General features: G+C 35.3%; 1 protein-coding gene across 11 annotated transcripts in view; it reads left to right on the top strand.

The window, feature by feature from the left end:
* Positions 1 to 23962, top strand: part of CaMKII (Calcium/calmodulin-dependent protein kinase II) — a 330306-nt gene that overhangs the window by 178205 nt on the left and 128139 nt on the right. For all 11 annotated transcript variants that reach the window (XM_074169786.1, XM_074169779.1, XM_074169791.1 and 8 more), the window contains exon 4: positions 10331 to 10385. In XM_074169786.1, coding sequence (XP_074025887.1) covers positions 10331 to 10385 — 55 coding nt within the window. The remainder of the gene's footprint in view (positions 1 to 10330; positions 10386 to 23962) is intronic.

Raw genomic sequence — 23962 nt, 5'->3', positions numbered from 1 at the left:
CGGAAATGCAGAAAAAATTCCTGATCTGACCATTCGTTCAAAGTGAAACAAGAATAATTTTCATGGGCTCATAATGTTCCAAATTGGATAGTAATGTTTTGGCTGAAATAGTGAAGAAAACTCAGAAACTTGAAATACTCTTTGAAACTAGAAAGTTGAAGACACCTAAGTATTTTTTGATGATGGCGTTAATCGCCCAGATTTTTTTTGATATGTGAATGCAAAATTCGAAGGAATGAGAAGTAAAAATTGCACAGTTTATGCGTTATTCTTCGGCAGATACAAGTGAATATGTCGAATATGACAAATAAAGGAATTTAATCATCGTTCTTGCTAAAATTACGAGTCTTTCAAGTAGCCTTCTAATCGAACACAACTCTTCTGCCTCTAAAATTTGGAAATGATTGAACTTGAAACGTATTGGAATGCCGCTCCCACACATCAAAAGAGTGGTTCAGCTGGTGTGACCTTTTTTCTTTGTAACCTTCAAAAAAGTCTTTTCATATCAAGTAGCGTATTTATCCCACGTCACCCGTGATCCACAATACGCCCAGTTCATCGTTCATTTATCACACCTTTAAACTGTTGTGATTTGTCACGTCACTCAATAACCGATTTTTTTGCTGAAGCGGACCTCTTTGAACTTCTGGGACACGTAGAGAATGGCAACCGAAAATGATACCAATTTGTCACATTTCCAAAGATAAAACGCCTCTTTGAGGGGATCTGCCATGTGATAAATAAGCCTTGCCATTCGGAACTTTCGAATAGTTTCAAAGGGTATCGAGAGGGTTATCTGTATCGTATTTCTCGTGTTGAATGGAAATCCCCAGCAGATTTCCGGATAGCTAAATTGATTTCTGTATATAGGACCGGCGATTCAGGAAGTTGGGAATCTGTTTAAACTATTTGGCTCAACGACACTGGATATTCCGGACGTCCTGAATATAAAGTCCGATGATATTTCACGTATATAAAAGTATACCAACAAGAAAAGATCACTATATTTTGATAACTTTGCGGCTTCCTTTTGTAGTTGAAAAAAAAAATAACATTTGAGTTAGCTACAAGAGATAGAGCAATGAGATACTTTTCACTGGCTGATGTTTGTTGTCATTGAATGTTTGAACAAGAAACAGGCAAAATATCGAAAATGTAATCAACAATTTTGCGAAAGAAGTCTTGGACAAGTCATCAGTGTTCAAAGTGCAATTGAGCACTCACTTGGTAGATCGAAAGGGATAATTCAGCTAGTTTGCAAATTACCAAATTTGCAATACTATGACAGATAATTCAATTTATAACTGTTTTCATAAACCACACTTCACGATTTGATCTCCACAAACTTTATTTGAAAAATACAGGGTGTCCCTGGACTTCCTCTTTTCCTCTCGGGAATGTATAGATGAGGTCAAAATATCACCAGTACTTCATATAACTTTTTTTCCTAAAATCCTTCGTTACCAAGTAACGGGCCCTCGAAGTTACAAAATGAAAAATGTTTTTCTTTGATAACTTTTCAAGTGAATATTCAAAATCATCCAAATTTTGGTAATTGACTAAACAAATGAATTCCTTCGATGAGCTTTCATGCAGGAGTCAGTTGTTTTGCTACAAAGTCAGGAACGGACTACCCTCGATGGTCCACACCCCAAAACTTTGAAATGACAGATATTTTTTAATATTTTTCAAGGTTACTTGGACAATTTTATGAATAAAAGTACTCGTGTGGAAAGTCGATCGGAGCAACGAGTCTTGATAAAAATGTAGTTTCACTCGACGACATCAAACCCGCTCGTCCACCATTATTTGAAATGAATAATTATCAAAGCAGAAATAATAATGATAACGTTAATTCAACAACATTTATCCTGAGATGTCTACCATTATTCGAAAATATTAGTTTTTAAGGAAAATGGAAATGATAGGTAAAATGTTCATAACGAATTTTTATAATGCAAACACGTTTAACTAACGAAACTCAAGAGCCTCAAGAGCAAACAGAAATGAAAAATCCGCTACAGAAACTGCTCGATATGACCACCTTCTCTCTCTATACATTTTCTTAGTCTGCGAAGACACCCTCTCTGTACTTGAAATAGCATTCCAGGGTCGTTTCGTATGGCTTCACAATGTAATGTTATTCTATTCAACAATGCATCTCTTGTGTGAATAGGTGTAGCGTAAACAAGGCTTTTTAGATGCCCCCACAGAAAGAAATCCAATGGATTTAAATCCGGAGACCGCGATGGCCATGAATATGGCCCACCTCTACCAATCCATCTATTGTGGAAAATATGGTTCAGATGGTCACGCACAATCAAACTAAAATGAGGAGGAGCGCCATCATGCATAAACCACATATCTCTTTGCAATGGAACATGTTCCAAAAGTCCATTCAAATCGTTCTGAATGAACTCCAAATAACGTTCTCCATTCAATCGGTCCTGTAGAATGAATGGTCCTATAAGATGGTTTCCTATGATACCAGCCCAAACATTCACGTTGAATTTCCGTTGGTGTTTGGTTTGCAATATCCCATGGGGATTTTCTTCGGCCCATATATGGAGATTATGAGAGTTGATAACTCCATCTCTACTGAAACGTTATCATTATTATTTCTGCTTTGATAATTATTCATTTCAAATAATGGTGGACGAGCGGGTTTGATGTCGAGTAGACCTACATTTTTATCAAGACTCGTTGCTCCGATCGACTTTCCACACGAGTACTTTTATTCATAAAATTGTCCAAGTAACCTTATTTTGTTGAAAAATATTGAAAAATATCTGTCATTTCAAAGTTTTGGGGTGTGGACCATCGGGGGTAGTCCGTTCCTGACTTTGTAGCAAAACAACTGACTCCTGCATGAAAGCTCATCGACGGAATTCATTTGTTTAGTCAATTACCAAAATTTAGATGATTTTGAATATTCACTTGAAAAGTTATCAAAGAAAAACATTTTTCATTTTGTAACTTCGAGGGCCCGTAACTTGGTTACGAAGACTTTTAGGAAAAAAAGTTATATGAAGTACTGGTGATATTTTGACCCCATCTATACATTCCCGAGAGGAAAAGAGGAAGTCCAGGGACACCCTGTATATCACGACATGTTTCGCTAACACATGAGCTTTATCAACAGTGATTTGAATACAAGTTGCTTTTTACACTAATATCTATATCCTACAGGTAACCATAATTGGGACTACCTCCAACAAATTACCGAAACCTCTACCTGCGGTACCCCTTCAATTATCATCACCTAAAGCATATTACCTCAGATGTACAACAAGAATAATTCTTTCTCGGTTTTTTAAGAAAACAAGTTCAGTAATGGTGATCTATTCAAATCCAGGTAGTCATTCATTAGAATATTTGAATTTATAAGTTTATTAATTTCCATTGCTTCCAAATGATTCAGTTTCAAAACTTTATTTTCATGTGTAAAATTTCGAACTCTTTGTTAAAGATATGATTTTCTTCTAAAAGATGATTTGAGAATGTTGAGCTTGTTTTCTTATTTCATAGCTCATATGATGTTCCTAGATTCGATTCCTAAATGTTCTGCCAGTTTGACCAATATATACCTTAGAATACGTTCTACACTTTATTTATATACTCCTGATTTCTCGAATTTGGATGTTTTATCTTTGTGTGTGTGTGGGAGGATTGGCATTGGAATTATCCTTTTGCCACAGAGTGATGTTCTATCTTTATTATTTTTAACTAACTTTCCCAATGTATTACTTGTTCTATATGCAATTTTAATATAATATCGTTTCCTCAAAAATGAAGCAACTTTTTCCGTTGTTTGTCCAAAATACGTTGAAGCTGTATAATTTTAATTATCTAACTTATCAATAGGAAACACGTTTCGAATCGCTTTTGCGTAGACTTTTTTGGAAAGTATTTTGTTTATTAATTCACCTTCAAATCCGTTGTTTACTGCAATTTCCATGATGATATTAAGTTATTTATTGAAATTATCTATTAAAAGAGGAACATTGACTAATCTGTAAATCATGCTATTATAAGCTGCTACTTTGTGTTGATATGGATGGGTAGAATCGTAATGTATAGTAATATCCGTATGGGACGGTTTGTGATAAAATGTCAAGTCCAAGAAATTGAGTTGTCTGCTTCTACTTCAATGGTGAATTTAATGTTTTCATGAATTTTGTTAATGTCCCTATGAAAAGTATCTAATTGTCTCTTCATACCTGTAAAACATACCAACACGTTATCCACATATCTATGCCAATACAAGAAATTCTTAATCAAAGGATGTTTAAAAATCGACTTCTCTAGGGTATCCATAGAAATTTCCGCAAGTAAGGGGCTTAATGGATTTCCAATAATTAAACCTTTTGAAGACGAATAAATATTGTTGTTAAATTGAAAATAATTTTGTTTCTACAGACAACACAAAAACCCATTATCAGCCTTCGTTGCTGATCTGCCCATAAACAGGTTTAAACTGGAAACAAGAGACTGGTTAGAGTACTTTACACGAGCATGGATCCGATATGTACAGCCCGTTCGCTGGACAAACGCAGTGATCTTGCACTTTGCACAGATTGAGAAGAATCTATCAGTGAATATGCAATAATTTTTGAAAATTTGGAAATTTTCACAAAAAAAAGTAATATAGCAAGCAGAGTAATTCAACAACATATCCACGATATTTTGTATACTTATATAAAAAAACAATGATAGGCTTCCGTTGAAACCTGCTTAACAAAAGGTCTACATCAGAAATCAATTTATTCTCGCGGCTACACAAGAAGCAAGAAGCACCTGACCTGCATCTGACCTTTGCTTTCCGCAAGTCAAGTGGGCTTGAGTCGGAAACTGAGTGGTTCATGGCCTTCCAAGTTAGTGTCTTCCACACCTTGATTTACTGTGGTTGCGTAGTGGGTACAAGTATAAAGGTCCCAGACACTATATGCAGGGGCTTCCGCGAAGCGCCTATGCGCCCTATGTGTATACTGTTGGCATATCCAGCATATGCGATATCAGCCAATACATACCGACGTATAGCGGTCCTAAGATTATTTCATTACAAACTTCAGCACTTTTGCGGTATTGACGAGACACCGGTGTTGCCTTCTACTCAATGAGATATTAAATCCGTGTAAAATTTATTGGAACTACTCATTCCCCACCCTCGGACAAATACCAGACCATCAGAGTAAGACGATGTTCGTTGTCCGCTCCGGGTGAGATACACGATTTGGGTATAAATGATGATACTTTTATTTTCAACAGGTATACACACAATAACAGCAATATATAAAGAATATATAAAAATAATGTTTTAAGACATACATACTGAAAATACAGGAGAGAGAAGACAATATGTAAGTTGTGGTTTCGTTTGTGAATATTACTCATGGCACAGCTTTCGTTTACTATATTGCACATTTAGTTTAGTGACCAGATAAGTATATTGGTGCAACTGGTTGGATTATAAAATATTGTTTGATGAGCTGAGCCCAACATAGGAACAGTGAAGCTGCTGATTCAACAACTTATAAAAGTGGTCAGAGCAATTAAGTTACTCAAAGTCGAAAGAGTTCAAAATAATCATGTGGTCATAAACTCTTTTGGGATAAAAACCATGACATTTAGAGAAGACGTACTACAAACATACCCTAGGTACACACTCTATGCTGTCAATAACATTTTGGTAAAGTGGTGACAGAATAAGCATGCATCAGTATCTGTAGAGTAGGGAGGGTGAGTGTAAGCCCACAGCACTTAGGTCACATGTGACCCATTGTACATCCTCCCGAGGAGTTGTCCTCCTAGGTCATCGTCCATCCTGTCCTTTCCAGGAAGGTGGACAGGTCACTGGGAGACATCTCCTTTATATCGGCAGGTGTAGGCCAAGACTCGCCGAACACACACTCTCCTATTGACGATAACTCCTGACATTCGCATAGTACATGCTTGGCACTTCATCTTCCTGTTCACAGATCCTGCATAGAGGTGTGTCCACTAGCCCTATATTATGGAGTTGTTTCCTTAGTTGACAGTGGCCAGTCAGAAATCATACTACTAGGCGTAGATTTTTCCTGGTCATCGCCAGATATTTCTTCGGCGCCAGCTTCCCAGGGTCGCCCAAGGTGATCCTGGCAAGATTACATCCTTTGATCCCATCCCATCTCTTAAGGGATTGAGCATGGGTGTAACATTTGGCTAGTTCCGCAATTGTCGAAGTCATCAGGCTGCAGGTGCCACTGGGTCTTGAAATTCCTAGTTCAGCCGCTTCCTTGGGTAAAGAGTCGGCAATACGATTACCTTTACTCCTGTTTTGCCTTCTAACCCACCTCAGGATAATTTTATTATCTACCGAGGCTTAGGCTAAATCTTGGTGACACTCTAGTACTAGCCCTGAGGTTATACGTTGTCTGTTCAGAAATAGGTCTTGTCTGCTGTCAGTGCAAATTGTTGTTTTTGCCAGAAGATATACTCGTACTATTTTTGAAGTTTCGCACACAGTAACCAGGTTATCTCATTGAAGTCATAACAGCTTTGTTGATGTATTCTTTGAAGGTGAACTCACTGTTGAATATGACTCCCAAATCTTTGAATGTCAGACATTTCCCGAGAAGAACACTATTTATTGAGTAATCAGTAGAGCTCTCGAAAGAATTTCTACCAAAAATGCTACTGTATTATAGTACATTCGGTATTGTCTGATAGTAAAAAAATTTCAAGAATGCAAACATGCCGGTACATCAAGGAAAGCAACATAGTTGTCTCAAGCAAGTGACACTGCAATTCATCCACAAAGTCACCGAGATATTTTTACCCGCTATGCCCCTTGAGGACAACGCTAAGGTACCATTAAAATAGTGACTTGCGACAAAAAACTTCAAAAGAGGCGGCCAACGCTGTTTATCAAATTGAGTTGAAAATATTATCAATAGGCGTCGTACTGGGGGTATTAATATAATATGATATATTCTGTATGATGCGAAGATATGTGAAGTATCGTGAAAACTAATTTTGTGTATAAATATTTTATTTTGAGCAGGACAATTTATATTTGAAACAGTTTTTATTCAGGATTATTACCTTCTACAGATCTGTAAAATAATCAGAATATTAAATTTGAAAATGAATACAAATGTAGAAACGGCAAAAAATTATTGCATTTGATTGATTAGCTTTTTTAAAAAAAAATCCAATTTGAAATTTTGCATATAAAAATCAATATGTTTCATCTGATGACGTTTTAAAGAATAACCATTTTCTTTATCCAAACTATATAAATCAAAACATTATAATTTTATGTTATAATTCGTCTTTTGGTGTAAATCAATTTGATATTATTATTATTGACACTGATAATATCAAATTGATCGCAGGTTTGATAATGAAGATGGATAAAGTCTTCGAAACGTCACCAGATAAGTATACAAATGGAATAGGTTTCCGCGGTAAAAAAATTTAACATCTGAATTTCAGGTTGAACCGCGCTCAAAGTTTTGCATTTTTCAACGACTCGGCTCCGACTTTGAAGCCATTTTCAAGAAGTAGAAAAGTGTGGCTATACTGAGAGACGCACTTTAGGGTTTTGATGTTCTGGTCTCGCCAAACCTTCTAGACGATATGCCCCTCATTTACCCATGTTTCATCCAAATAAAAAACAGATTTACCCAGTGTTCTCGCTTTCTTTATTTCTCCTAAATTGTTTCTTCTTCATTCTTCAAAATCTGATTTTTCTATTCTGTATTGTTTTCCAAAAGTGAAGTTCGGCTCTTGTAATATCTTCCATAATCTAGTTCTTCTTATATCAGGAAAAAACTGTCTTCATGAATAACTGATAAAACTTCATTCAATTTCGTTTATGTTAAAAAAGTGTACTGTTCTCCTAATAGAATTATTGACTTCTTCGTCGATAACCAATCACTTTCTGCCAGTGGATACTTTCGACTCAAAAAAGCTGTTGTTTTCCTTGAGTTCCTTGAGAATTCTGAAAAGTGTCGATCTATTGATACCGGTCATACCCGCGCATTTTTGCACTACTTCCTCCTTACTTTTTATTTCGGGCGGATATTGTATTCCTAAATAATTATAAACATGTTTTTTCATTTATATTCATTGCTGACAGTTTCGGACGCTTCACGGTTGCCGAACAACTAGCTTGTAGGTTTTATTCAACGCACTCTCGAAGTAAACTGAAGAATATCACTAAGACTAAGACTAACTAACCCCTCAACCATTGCCTTTAAACTCCCAACAGAAAATAATGTGATATTTTCTTCCTATGGAAAAAGCCAAGTCGGTCCTATAGATGGGTGCAGTGTGTCTGTTGACGGTATAATTTGGGAATGTATTGGTTACTACTAGACACATTTGTCGTAGTTGATGTGTTAATTTGTGACAGTGTGACAGTAGTTGTTGTAGTTTCTCTCAATTTTGGACAGACTATAGCGAAACGCGTCTTCAAGTATGCCCACTGACTATATGTGAAAAGTTTTCTTTCCTTATACCAGGAATTGGGCAAATTTCGGACATGCGGTTTGTTACCTCGTTCACAGGCAGATGGGGCGATGACAAATCTGTCGTTTGTTGTCCGCTTCAGCCTAGTTCGAGGAATGATACTCTGAAGGAATTCGATTTTCAATTATCGGAAATCATCGACTTTATGTTGATGATAGACACTACCTTGCACTGACGAGTGACCAAACAGCCCGAAACCGGTCTGCAAGTGTCTTCCAATAATTGAAAATCTATTGCGGCAGTTCTTTCGCCAACAGCATATACAGGAATAACTTCAGTGAAGAATTCTGCACTGACACCTGTTGGATATAATCCAACGCCCTTCGTGGTATTAGCCAGGGAAACAGTTGTTTTTTGATAGGTGTCAGTTCATAAACCTAAAGTGTAGGGAATTGAGACTGGCCTGAACAAATTTTCCTTTAGATGATTTGAAATAAATCATTCCTGAATATGAGGAACTGAAGCGGGTTAAGGTTGTATCATTGGGGTTCCTGAGTTATCTGAATAATAGTTAAAAGTTTGACCTTCAAATAAGATTCCATTTGGTCAACCAAAAACTCAGATAATCCGATTGTTTTGAATTTGGCTCACAGTGTATCAAGTGTATCAAATGCTTTCTGAATATCAGCATATATAATATCTACTTGTCCACCATTAATGACACTTTTCAGAAATCATTTGAGTGCTGCATGCTAAATTAGTTTCAGTTGATTTTTTGGTCATAAAGCCATGTTGGTTGAATGATGTAATGTTCCTTAGTGAAAGATAGATGACACTGTGATTGATATTTCATCTGAATGTCTAGATTTAAAACAGTACAGATATTTGTTTTTTCCATAAATTTGGTTACCTCTTTTGTTTTAAAAATGTTCAGATGATTGTTTAAGGTAATTTTAAATTCAACTTGTTACTGAAAAACGCACATTGTTGTCACTTTTAAAACTGGAAACTAAACTTTCAAGATTAGACCAACCCATATCATTTAATCGCACTTTCGAAAGCATAAAAAGTCTCCTATCATCTTTCCAAAGCATGTACAATAAACTATTCTGATATTCTCTGCAGATTACGTGCTGTTCGATCTGTTGAACGTATGTTTCTTAAGAAAATAATTCACAAAGTTCAAATTTTTGAATTAATCTCAAAGACAAATAGCGTTTTCCTTCGGTAAAACTTGTGCAAACTTTGCGCATTTCTGTCCTCCATTCGTAAATACATTCATCAAAGGTAGAAATGAATTGACTGAACCACACCTTTTACCAAAAGAAAACGCTGAAAGTTTGGAATAGGTACTTCTTCCATTTGAACAAATTTCATACTTTTTTTATTTCATTATATTACAAATTGGGTATTATTAGTATTACTCTTGAATATGATTGAAATTTACCAGTTTCTTTTTGAATACGGTAAATATCAAAAGTCCGTATTTATTCTCAAAATAATGTTGTCGACATTAACTTTACTTTATCGGAAAAAGTCAATATTTCACATACAACTTACTGAAATCATGAAATTCCAATACTTAAATAGAAGTGATCTTTTATTATCATTCTGGGATGTTTAGAAGGAACGTTTGATGCAGTTGGGAAGTTCTGAATGTATTTGAATATTTTTCTTTCTTGATTCATGCATCATGGAATAGTTTTACGATTTACTTTCTCACTAGATTGCGCCACAAATCATTTAACATAATTATACGTTTGCTAATTCGACTGTTTGCAAACACATTCTTTCAATAGTATGTTATTATTGAATTTTTCGTGCATGTTTTTCCGCAGAATTGATCCAATACTAAAACCTTTTTTTTATATTTCAGTGCGGTTACATGACAGTATCCAGGAGGAAAATTTCCATTATTTAGTATTCGATTTGTAAGTATAATAATCATTTCTAACTTGGGTCGATTACTTGTTGCTAGATTGTTTATTCCTATACTTGAAATAGTTTTTTAGTAATTTTGTGATGCATGATTGAGTTCGTAGAGTTGACTGTCGGAAGGATATTGAGTTTTCATTCTCTGGTAGTTATCAATTTTTTTTTATTTATAGTTCGGTTTTTATAGTTAAAATTCACCTTCATAGTTTTTTATGGTTATGTGGATAATCAGCAGTTTTTATCAAAAGTGTTATTACAAAATCAGTTTGAACTTTATTTATGGAGCTTAAGCGGAATAATTTGTAGGTATCTGATTATCTTAATACAAGTTTGTTAAGAAAATCTGCAAACAAAACTAACTTCAATCAAACAAATTACTATTCTTACATATTCAGGGTGGAAATTATACCACGACATCATAAAATTACTAATTGAATACTTCAAAGCGATGTCTTGAAATTACTCGTAAATAATTTTTGAGTTGGGTGTTATCGGCAAAACTATTTTTAGAAATCTTGTCGAAGAATTGAATATCATTGCAGAATATTCCGAAGAAATGCTCTTCTAAAGAAATGTACCTATACCAGACCTAGCCCACTACTAAATTTTAAGGAATTATCAAGGATTTCATATGCCCGGAACAAATATCAATTTGTATGGTAAACAATAAATTTCAAATATTATTTCCAACCTTCCACAATCTAAAAAATACAGATTAGTAGAGTAAAGGTGTTACAAAATGTAATCTAAAGTAAACTAATCATTGAGAAATTTGTATTTATAAATTTTGGTTGTCGAATAAGAAGAAATGAACAGAAAAGTTTCAAGCTCAAGTTTCTCTTTGAAATAGCCTCCGTTTGAAACTCCAACTTCTTGCAAGGACAACCACTTAATCCGCAGATTTGGTAGAAAGGCACGTATTACTTAGCAAAAGATAATATACTTGTGACGCACTGTTTGGAACCTTTGGTGTAATAATGAAATATACTAGAGTTTTTCCCAACACCAAATCGTTACTTTAACACCTCGACACGTGTTTCGATCACCAAGTGATCATCTTCAAGAGGAAGAATAATCTTCCTCTTGGGATGAAACTCCGGTAACATTCAAAAGATAATATGCATATGAATTCTTCGTTTTTTCTTTCAATTTTCTGACTTCTTTGCATGATTTTTTAGGTATAATTTTTTGTTTGGTGCTACTTCATTGGGTGCTGAAATGTACTCCACTATCTCTGATCTTGTTTTCCTGTATTTAATTTTATGTATTCATTAAGTATCCTTTCAATAGGCTCTGTCGAAATTTTCATGTAAAAAGTATACTTGATCAAAAAACACTTTTTGATAGTATAGTTAATGTTTTTCTATAGTATTTATAACGAATTAAGAAAAAAATCAGAGAATGACGGAACATTTGGGAAATTTCGTAATTTTTGAATTATTTGAGTAAGTTATGTGGGAAATTCCAAATTTTTCTAAATTGGGAAGAATATTGAAGGAATGAAGGAAAATTTTTAAATTTACGGGTCATTTGTGAAATTTGTATGAGAAATACGTGATAATACTCTAGTTTATGTGTTTTTACGATATTTGTAACAGATTCGAGAAGAGTATCGTAGAAAAGAAAAAAAATTCGGATATTTCGAAATTTTAATGTGAGATATACTGTAGTTCATGTATTTCTACGAAATTTCAAATGAATTTGAGAACTGTGATTTATTCAAATAAATGAAATACATATATCATTAAAAATTGAACAATACCTATTACTAATGAAAGAATAAAATAATTCATTAAAACCAAAAAAAATATCAAATTCAACAAAAACTAAAAAGAGAAATTCTGTTAGATTCCAGACGCTGAACTCTACGTAAAAGTAACAACCTTATTTAGATAGTATCATATCGCTTTTCCTGTAGAACAGCAAATAAGGAACTCGCATTCCCTGGGGTTTCAATACGTCTTCTTTTTGCATGGTCTTGACCGAAGAATCGTCGTACCTAATTCAGCAATTGTAGCCGACGTGAAAAGCATCGGTTACGTAGTGTTGGCATTTTTGCCTTCGTGGTAAACGACGGCGAATAGTTTGTATTGTCTCTCTATTGGAGACTGTGTTTCCGACGATATCAAAGTCGAATCAAACTTCAAGTCGAATTCAAAATCAAAAGCCTTGATAATCTTCTTGCAACGGTCGAAGCTGTATTTGAATAACTTCAGATACAAAATAAGGATAACGGGAAGTCACTCCCTCTAAAATGTTCTTGGAGACAAGTATCTTAAGCGCTTCTCTGACGGTCTTCACTTTATCAATGTTGAGTGGCAGGGTGAGGAAAGGCTGGGTATTTTCAGTAATGTCGTCCACGTTGCGATGAATGCTCGACTTTAGTTGCCCCCCGAAGATGTCACTTATCGGTGTATTGGTGAAGTCGATCCTTCTGGTTGGATGTCCTTCATTTGAGAAGAATACCACAACATTGAAGTGAACTTGAGAAACTTCGTAATTCATGGGTTATTCGTGTGAATTACGTGAAAAATACTTAATTCTACTCCAGTTTACCTGTTTCTACAATATCAGAAACAAATTTGGGAAATTTCGTGATTTTTGGTTTATTATTTTGATGTCAGTCAAAACGAAACGGGCAAAATAACTCATGAACACAATTTGTTAACTGCACTTTTTTCGAGATTTTTCAGTTTGAGTTACGCTGTATCATTTCTTATTGCGCAGATTCTCGGTTTATCTATTTTTATTTACTTTTGTTTTTGTTGATTTGAATATTCAACGCTAGTAACAGACAGTGTCTTGAAATGCAGATATGTTTGTTCAATTCGCGGAAGTAAATTAAGTTATTTCAAAAGTATTTTTTTATTTACGTATTGATGATGCACAAAATCTCCTTCTTCAATGCTATAACTCTGAGGAAAAAGAATAAATAACAGCGACAACAAAAGAAAAACGGATAACCCAATCTGATCAATCTTGTTGACAGTCGAACGCATCTCAATTGTGTGGCTTCATTCCATAATAGGATATTATCCACTTACCAATTTTCCACCAAACTGCCGGTCTTCTACTAACAGCATTATGAAACGATATTGAGGGATAAATACTAACTGGAATATCTGAAATGGATTTTATAGTAACGTGAATATTAGATACGTCCAAAAATAAATACACACATCGGAAAAGTCTAGGGATATTTTTAAAAATGGCAATAATTTTTTTTTAGATCGCTTTAGGGAAAAAAAAGTTGACGAGTGATTATTAAACGAAGTAACTTACAACAAAATTTATTAAATGGTCAAAAATACTGAGTGCGCATATAAGTAAAACTAAAAAAAAATATGGCTCTTCTTTGGCACCCCGAAAAAAAATCATAATACAAAAAAAATTGGAATCAGTACAAAGTATGGCCTCCACGCTGGTTTATTACGGCCCTACATCTATCGTGCATCGACAAAATGAGATTGTCAATGTCTTGTTGAGGTACATTTGCCCATTCAGCGATTAAAAGCTCTCTCAATTGAAACGTTGTGTGAATGTTCCCCATATGCGGAGTAATTCTTCGTTGAAGCATGTCTCACACATGCTCGATGGGATTCAGGTCCGGTGATTGTGCTGGCCATGGCAGTACATCAACTCCTTCGTTGGTGAGCCAGTCAGTCACTAAACGCGCGACATGTGGACGAGCATTATCGTGCATTAGGTGGAAGTTTTCACCAACAGCACCAGCAAATGGACGGACGATAGGTAGAAGAATGGTGTCGAAGTACTGTCGAGCTGTGAGGGAGCGATTTGGAAAAACGAGATCGGTTCTGCCGCCGTTCATGATTCCGCCCCATAGCATTACTGTACCACCTCTGTATGTGTGGACTTCCTGGATGTGTCTCAAAAAAAGGTAAACAAGATCAATAATAAATGTTAGATAAGGAAGAGTATAAAACATGCAGGCATAAAAGCCAGCTCTGATAAGGAACTATCGCGATGAAATTTTGAAACTTTTCAAGAAAAAAATTGCTTCATTCTGAAAAAAAGTTGCTGCTGAAGCAAAAACGCTTTGCTATGAAAAGGGGGTAGGGTCAAGTAACAATTAAAAAAATATGGAAACTTGTGAATTCTGAATTAGGTGTAACTTCTCAAAAAGATAATCATTTTTCGAGGAATTATCCTGAAGGTATATGTATGAAATTCAATACTTTTCCCCAATGTTGTACCATCTTATTTTACTATAAAATAATGAAAATCAAAAAAGTACCTAAATATTAGTTGTACTGTTAAATCCACCAGTTTGTACATCCTACCGATGGAATAGAAATATTACTATATTACCGATGGAATAGAAATATTAGATACACTCAACGAGATGAAAATTTGTTGAAAATACAGTACTTATTCTGTTTCCCTATCAAGTAGAACTTTTTGACGAATCACCCGATCAGGGAGTCAGTCGTTCAGTGTTCTATTTACAAAAGGAGGAAAAAAAACTATTTCAATAATTATGGGTCAATGCTTTCATAGCTGAATCTTTCAAAACTTCTGGAATAAATTGTCCTCAAAAATTAAAAGGAAAGAGGGGTCGTGTGACACATAATTTGGAGCTCCTGACGAAAACTTCACAAGCCTAGAATAAGAAGTCAATATCTTCAATTACTACAAAATGGCAGCACTTTTAATAATTGCCTGAATAAATTGACATTTAACTACATGATTTGAGGTAATAGTTCAAAAGATGCTCGAAATGGTTACCTTGAACTTCTTGACATATGAATAGCCAATCCGATATTTCACACCGAACATTTTCAAACACAGTAACATCAATATCTCTACAAATATTCATTATTCTCTGCCGTATATTCAATATTGAAGCAGGTTCAGTTTCTTACACCTTTTGCTTCAAATAGTCTCATAAAAAAAGTCCAAAGGTGCAGATCAGACGAGCGGGCTGGCCATTCTGTAGGACCTCGACGGCCAATCCAACGACCGGAAAAAGTAGTATCCAAATGGTTTCTGACTTGTCTGGAGTAATGTGGTGGTGCTTCATCTTGTTGGAATACAATATCCATATCGAATTCATTAGGATTCGCTTCGGCGATTTCAGTGATGAGAGGGTCAACACTAGTTTCCAACATATTCAAATACAGTTCCCCATTAAATTTTGATCAATAAATAGAGGTCCTACAATATGGTTTCCCAATATTCCTGCCCAAACGTTTTTCTGGATATTGGTATGTATTTCCCGGAAAACGTGAGGTTTGGTGTCACTCCAATAACGGCAATTTTATCTGTGAACATGCATTGCAATGGTTTCCGTCATGATTTAGCAGAATTCTGTTTTTCGATCAGGGTCATCTTCAGTTAATTGATGTACCATTTTAATTTTGTATGGATGATACCTATTCCTCCTCAAAAGTCACCACACAGTAGAAGGAGCCACCTCACAAACATTCGCGACGGAATAAGTAGACTGATCAGCATTTACTACCACCTCACCAATTATTTGCACTTGCTGTTCTTCCGGAATGGACGGATGACCTGGTGGCTTTTTGTTATGTACACTACTGGTAGTTGTGAATTCGGATACAAGTTCCCTCAAATATTTTTTACATATAGGACGATTCGGAAAACGTTCATTGAAAATTTTTTACGGTCTCGTAAAAGTTACGGGTCGCACCGTAAAAAAATGGTTTGAATTTTTTCTTCCAATAAACGAGAATTGACCATTAAAGAGATTATTGACGTGGTACCTTTCTACTAGTTAAACTGAAAACTAAATGAGAATATTACAACTGAACAATGATGTTCATTGTCGTACTGACATTTTTTGTCGTTTTTATAAACGACATATCGGGTTGTTGGAATTGCCAAATGTCAGATAAAAAGGAATATTTCTAGAAATATCGATATTAATGTGTTTGTCTTCAGGAAATTATCAAATGTTCCGCCATTTTGTAGTAGGTGAAGATATTGACTCCATATTCTAGGGTTGTGAAGTATTCGTCGGGAGCTCCATAAAGACGTGCCACAAGAACCCTCTTTCCATTTAAATATTTTCCCAGGTGGCCCCCAGTCGCCATCTTGAAAGTTTCATCTGTCAATTTCACTTAAAAATGAAGTATTCATGTATTCATTTCATTATCCCAAATTTCAATTTTTTGAGTTGACCCGTTCAAAAAATAAAAGGGGGGACATTAAAGAAATGCACTGTGTAATATATCCTTTTTGCAAGGCTCACAATATAATATCTCTCAAACAATATGGATTTTAAATTGAAAGGGGTATATTTGAGAGATTAATTTTTGGAAAACAAAGGTTTTGGCTTCATACAAAACTGGAGAAAGGAAGCAATTGATTTCAAAATAAATTCTATACAAAGATGTTGTAACGTCATGAATAATGTACAATTTATATTCTGAACATGGGCTTATTATTGAAAAATATAAACCATCATCCCTTTATAACATCACTAATGAGATTTACAGAAAAGTTGATTCGAAAAAATGTCCAATGAGTCTTATGATTTCATGAGAGCATTTGTTTGTGTTTACTTTGAAAGTTTGCTACTTGAATTTTTTCATTATGGTATAAATGCAGATAGTGATAAAATAAGCTCTTTCCAGACAATACGGTTCTATTTTGTCTTTCTATTCTTTCCATTTCTGAGTCCACCGCTATTCCTCAATAGCAGCTTGCAAATGACAAACACACTTATTCAGTCGATGGTAGTAATATCGATGAATCAATAAACAAGTTCAACCATACACTACTTCTCATAAACCAAAGTGTGAAATGAATAATATTGATATGAATTTATCAAAAATTCATTGTCTACATTTTTCCTAAAAACTCCACGGTAATCTCAATCCCTCGTATTTCAATGTGACATTTGATACTAGCTATTATTGTGGAGGCTCTTTATGTTCAATTAAGAAATAAATGTATGTTTATCTGTATCAACCTTTCAATTTGTTAACGAAGTTTTCATTTCCTTTTGTCACTCAAAAGCTAGTTCATTTCAAACTTCTATTAATAACCAAAACCAGCCAAATCGAATGTCAAGTCTCACTCTAATAACCCCTGAATAACACTAACCGTCATCTTTCATCTTCCCGCAAATTCAATGTTTCTCCGTTCTCCAATTGCTCACAGCACGTGAGGTCCTTTGAAGTGACACATGTCGTCATAGTCGCCAGAGATGCACATTGCAAACCGTCTACATTCTACATAAAGCGTGGCCTCTATTGCGTTAACTGCAAGTCGTTTGATCCCAAATTCGCTTCCCTTGACTCTGAGAAATCATTTCAAATTGAATAGTCGGGACACGATTGTTAGTAGTCGTATCAAGGAAGTCTTTTTCTTGGAGGTCCTCAGACACAGCTCCTATTTTGTTGTTTGTATTTTAAATCATTTGAAATAGAAACTTTTAGCGTGGAGACAGAAATATAAAAATTGTTTAAGCAATATGTCAACTATAAGGTTGTTTCAAAAGTTTTGTTCGTTTTAATATTACGTGTTTTTGCAGCTCCATATCTCAATAAATATTTATTCTATTGTGTTGTGATATACAGAGTGTTTCAAATTCAATTCTCACCATTGGGATTTCGGAAACTATGATAGACATGAAGATGGTTAAATTAGGGGAAAGTTGCGCATTCACCTGACTAACAATAGGCCGTTGAGAAAGTTCTGAAATTCCGAGTATATCCGGAGATATCCGGAAAATACAGAAATTTCAGAAAATGGTTTTCATTTTTTTCTGGCTTTATGTTTCGAAATATTCGAAAATGAATTGCACTTCTACATTGCCACTTTTTTCCTGCTACATAATAGTGTTTTCAGATGCGCTAGGCGACGTTTCGTCTTCCTGCCACCAACATCAACTTTATTTTTTCTAATGGGCGCTACATTTGATTATTTCTATTTTCAATAAAACCAGCTTTTACCTTTTCAAAGATGTATCATAAGTTGAAAAATTGAAGATATTGAAAAAAAATATTTCATATCATGATAGGCTTAGACTTTGATGTTTCTAAATTTGACTTTCAATTTGTTACACTCAATAACATTTTGTTATTGTACGAGTCATTGAATTTTGGCGAAAAATGGCTTTCACGAATGAAGAAAAAAGAGATATGATACAAATTTATTACAAATACGATAGAAACAGTGTTAGGACATCGGAAATGTATTTAAACTTGTATCCCGAGAGACGACAACTACATCGAACTATGTTCAAGTTATTGCATCGAAATCTCACCGAGTTTGGTTCATTTGAAAAGCCAAGGAAAAAATATGGAGACAGAATGGACCAGGAAAGAAAATTTGATAAATGAGGTATGTATGAAGTAAGTTAGACATTGTGTCCTTTTCTATAAAAAATAATAATTTGCAGATAAACATGAACCCGAGGAAATCTACACGTCAAATTTCTTCCGAAATGAATATTTGTCATACAAGTGCTTAGAGACATCTCGAAAAAGCGGTTTAAAAGGTTACAAAATACACATGTCTGAAAAATTGCATCCAGGTGAACCCGAAAGGCGATTAGAATTTTGTAATTGGCTAATGAGAAGACCCGATTTTCCTGTTTACCTGAAAAATCTTATTTGGACAGATGAAAGCACTTTTACCAATTCTGGGATATTCAACCGAAATAATGAACACATTTGGAGCATAAACAACTCCAGACAGTTCCAAGAGATTCGTCCTTAAGGGCGATTTAGTATTACCGTGTGGGCAGGAATTTACAAAGATAGAATTTTGGCTCCTCATTTATCTGACGGAATTCTAAATGGAGAAACCTATTACCAGTTTTTAATGTCGATTGTCGACGACAATTTAAATATGATCTACCTTTGGCTAACTATAACAACATCTGGTTTCAACATGATGGTGCTCCACCGCACACTACCAGACGAGTATCTAATTACCTGACTGAAAGGTTTGGTGATAAATGGATAGGGAATAATGGGCCGGTGAGTTGCCCAGAAATATCAAAATATTGAGAACCTTCAACACAGCATTGTTGGAGAGTTCGGAAGTTTGAGGAGGAGGAAAATTATTCGTGCAATAAATAATATTCGAAGAAGGGGAACAGTTGTGTTATCATGAACACGGCCAGCATTTTCAGCATTTGCTGTTATTTACCTTTGTCTTTACATTTTCGTTAATTATTGTTATTTGTTCGAAGGTCTATTCTTATTGAAAAGGACACAATGTCTAATTTACCTCATACAAACCTCATTTATCAAATTTTGATTGTTGATTCTGTCTCCTTATTTTTTCATTGGCTTTTCAAACGAACCAAACTTGGTGAGATTTCGATCCAATAATTTGAACATAGTTCGATGTAGTTATCGCCTTTCGGGATAGAAGTTTAAATACATTTCCGGTGTCCTAACACTGTTTCTATCGTATTTGTAATACATTTGTATCATATCTCTTTCTTCTTCATTTCCGAAAGCCATTGGTTAGACACCGATGAGCCACCCAGGCACTTTCCAAAGGCGAAAAACCACTAAAAAAGACCATAGTTACTGTTCAGACACATAACATTGACTGGTTGAGTTCAAATTGGCGGGAAATTTCCTCATGAAAGTTCACGCTAATTTCAACAAATGTATTCATTTGGAGGTAAACAATGGGTTGTTTGGTCCCTCAACTATCAATTATATGATCCTTTAAAAATGAAAGTCAACACGGTAACATCTCTTGAAAACAGAGTAGGTGAACTAACACACATTAGTTTGAGACGAGATAGTTCAAATGGAATCAAGAAATATACTTTTGATGCTTACCCGAATGATTAACGAACTGATATTGTTACGTTTTTCTCGTGGGTTCACCTATAATTGACTACACTGTATAAACATCATACTCAACTTTATTTCACTGTTGATACAACAAAACACTTGAACTAAAGTTCGAACTAATATTCGAATGTCTATCACCTTATTAGATCACTCCGTACCGCATTTTAACTTGACTATACTGATATGTGAATCTGTAGCATTTATATATCGTAATCGAAGCGACTTGAAAATGATAGGGAATTGGCTAGAATTTCATTGGAACGCCGCGAAAACTAGAACAACCTCGAAACGTCGGTCGGGCTGGGCGCGTAATAGTTGATTTATGAAGGTCAGCGGTGGCCACGTTATCTTTTTTTTAGGGGATGATTCACAACAATATATTGCAATCAAAATTCACTCCAAATTAGAGCTCATGTCTCAACATATAGTAGAGTAACTCCTGTTTTAAAATCGTTATCATATATACATACGTTAATTTAACAAAACTATTATCTGCAAGGAAAACCTTAAAATTGCATATCACCACTATTTTCAAATTATATTTCAAAGATAAAACACCTATTTCTAACAATCAAAAATCGAATATAGTTTATAAAAGGCCTTGTTCAGTCTGTGTCAAAAAGTACTTTGGCTAGACGTCTAGGAATAGTCGTGTTATAATCATTAAAGGGACTGTAAATGTAATATAAATTCATGTGCCTTCTGATTTTTCCGGTCTTTGATTTAGTATTTCCATTCCTACATTTGATTTTTTTCGTAGATTCGTATATTTTATACTTTGCTAGTTAGTTTTACATATTGATAGACAATGATTGTTACAGTTCACCTGTAATAAATATATTATTCAATATGCGGCTTGAAGAACCATTGTTAGTTTACCTGTAATAAATTTTCGAAAATGCGGCTCAATAGTCAAAATGCATTTTTTTTTATTTGAACCAGAGAATTGAACTTTTGTTAATGTCAAAACGTCTAGTCATACTACAAAATGATGATAATGCTGGCTAAAAAACGACTGATGACGAATCTGAGAGTACCGGCTCCAAATGAAGTAAGGAAAAACTTTTTCTTGGTTATCTCCGGTGCTATTTGCAGTTTTTCAAACTTTCTGAAAATTTAATTGAAAATACTCGGTATACTACTTCTAGAGATTGTAGTATTATTACAACACACTATCAAAACATGTAATCGGTGGAAACAATGGAACTCTGTACCCTGTAAGTAGCAATCCGACGCTTGAAGAGGTACTCTTTATAATTTGAACACCATCACTCAATTGTACACATGCATTATTCTTATGTTGCAGACTTCTATTGTGAGAATTCACTTGAGTCAATGGAATCCTCACATTACAACAATTACATGTGTACATAAGTGTTGCAGCGTCATCTAACCTCACTCGTTTCACTGATGGACCTCCTTGGCAACTCTGGAGCTGATGACGACGAAGGTTATTACTACGAGTAAAAGATTTACCACAGTCACAAGAATACATGTTCTATGATATGTTCTCACTAACTCACTCGATGTAAACTGACATAACCAACACTCGTCCGCTTCTTAAATACCACAGTCCTCGCCGCCTGCGCGTCACCATCGAGAGTGAGGGTAGGGCCATGCGTTACGTCATAGACATCGCCACATCGAAGGAGGTAAGGGCACATCGATTAATACGCATTACTCAGCCACACGCCGTGGAGTGCACATCTCGCCCTCCTACCGTTGAACGGTTGCTGCTGGGGTAGAGCGATGCCTTACGTCACAGCCTTCACCGCATCGAGAGGGGTGAGGGCACACCGATGAATACGCATTACTCAGCCACACGCCGTTGAGTGAACATCTCGCTCTCTTACCGTTGAACGGTTGCTGCTGTGACGTCACACCACTACTAACTTGGTGGGCTCACACTGATGGAACATTCATTACTTGGAGGATCTTTGAAGTATGCAGACCTATGTTTGTACATAGACAAGCACATGATGAAACCCTGTACCGTGCATTCACACACACACCAATCAAATGTAATTACGTCATTATGTCACACACTCACAAAATCTCATATGAAAAAAATTCTGAACGATCCATGCACCAGACACTTCAAGGTCACATCGCCTTGATGTTACTAAACAACAACAACAACAAAAAAATAATACGTCATAGTGGTGGGGAGAGGCTTAGAACCGGTTCAAATCTCCTACTACATTAATTAGTATGCGTTTTTTGTGCATGAGAACACATGGCCCAAATTTGAATTCGACACGACACTGGTATATATCCATTACGAATAATCGTTCAAAGTTTTCATTGTATACCTGACACTGAATGAAAAACCAAAAAACACCACAAAGGGTGAACTCTACACGAAATATAACTGTAAATCCACGCAAGAGATGGATCGAAGCTGTCGGTCCTGGCCACAAAAGATCTCACGGAAGAGAGTATATTTGTTGAAAGAGATTGAATGCAATTCTGAATACTTTTTTTGTGAAAGAAGCGCCCTGACAAATAAGATATTAATGCTTTATTCCAATATTCGATATACTGTATAGAAAGCACCTGAATATTCCTGCCTTATTTACGACCCATTTCCAATACCTCGTGTCCTTTCATGCGGAATTATGATATATGAAATGTATTCATATAAGCCCCTTTCGATTTGAAATCACCATTCACAGTTAAACTTCTTTGAGAGAGAATCCTTAATGTGTTTATAATTTCTCAATTAATTTTGCCATTCAGTGCAGATAACTGTATAATAGGATTGATGAGGGTTCTATAGAGTTTTCCGAAAAGGTAAAGAAGAAGATGGAAGCCTTGAATCTGCGTTTCGAACTAATCTGCCTGGTCGATTGTTATCAAATTCTGAAGATGAAATTCGGCACATTACATATAACGCACAAAAAACCCTTAGCGAAAGTGAATGACTTCAGCTATAAATGTAATATCGTTTCCAAAAACAGTCGATTTTTCAGACGTTAAAACCGATAACAGAAACAAGGAACAAGCGGTCTTTATCCGGGGTTTCAAGGGTTGCAGCCGCACCCGGGCGCGGGGTCCTACGGGAGCCTGGAACTAGAAATTGAGAATTTTATTTAGGGTACCTCTAATCTCATCATATGCGAACGTCATTGCATGTACATGATGAAAATCTGTATAGTCCAAGTAAACGATATAGTGCAACCTACCTTCCAACAGCTCCCCTTTAATAATATAGTTAGAGAGCTAATTTCGTTATTCAATAATCATTCATATATATATATATATATATATATATATATATATATATATATATATATATATATATATATATATATATATATATATATATATACATAAAATAAATAGATAAGTACTCTTTGATCATTCCCATATTGATTTCAATTTAAGAGCCACCGGTATACAGCTGTTTCGGCCTATTGGGCATCGTCAGTACCGGGCAGGCGGTCCTCGATTGAAGACAAAATGAGAAAAAACCAAGAAAGTACTTGATAAAAATAGCTGCGTAAACGCAAGCGAAACATAAGTGGAAGTGGAACCACCTATTGGTGTGACACCCAAGTCAACTTGCCAAGTTTTTATGTCAGTGTTGGTAGTTTGACCAATCAACCGACAACTGCGGTAGCAGAAATTTGGGAAGCTAACCTGAAATGCCATCGGAAAACGAATCCACATGTTTCTAGAAATGATGAACAGCACTCCTCTGGCACTCCTCCAAATCCTCAAACAGTTGTAGGAGTGCCAGATGATGACAGTACTACCAACTG

Source organism: Leptinotarsa decemlineata, unplaced genomic scaffold (assembly GCF_025532065.1).
Source record: "Leptinotarsa decemlineata unplaced genomic scaffold, Ldec_3_MD MMD2_P_RNA_scaffold_11, whole genome shotgun sequence".
Classification (NCBI taxonomy): domain Eukaryota; kingdom Metazoa; phylum Arthropoda; class Insecta; order Coleoptera; family Chrysomelidae; genus Leptinotarsa; species Leptinotarsa decemlineata.
The sequence above is the reverse complement of the archived record's forward strand: the minus strand, read 5'-3'. Positions and strand labels throughout refer to the sequence as shown.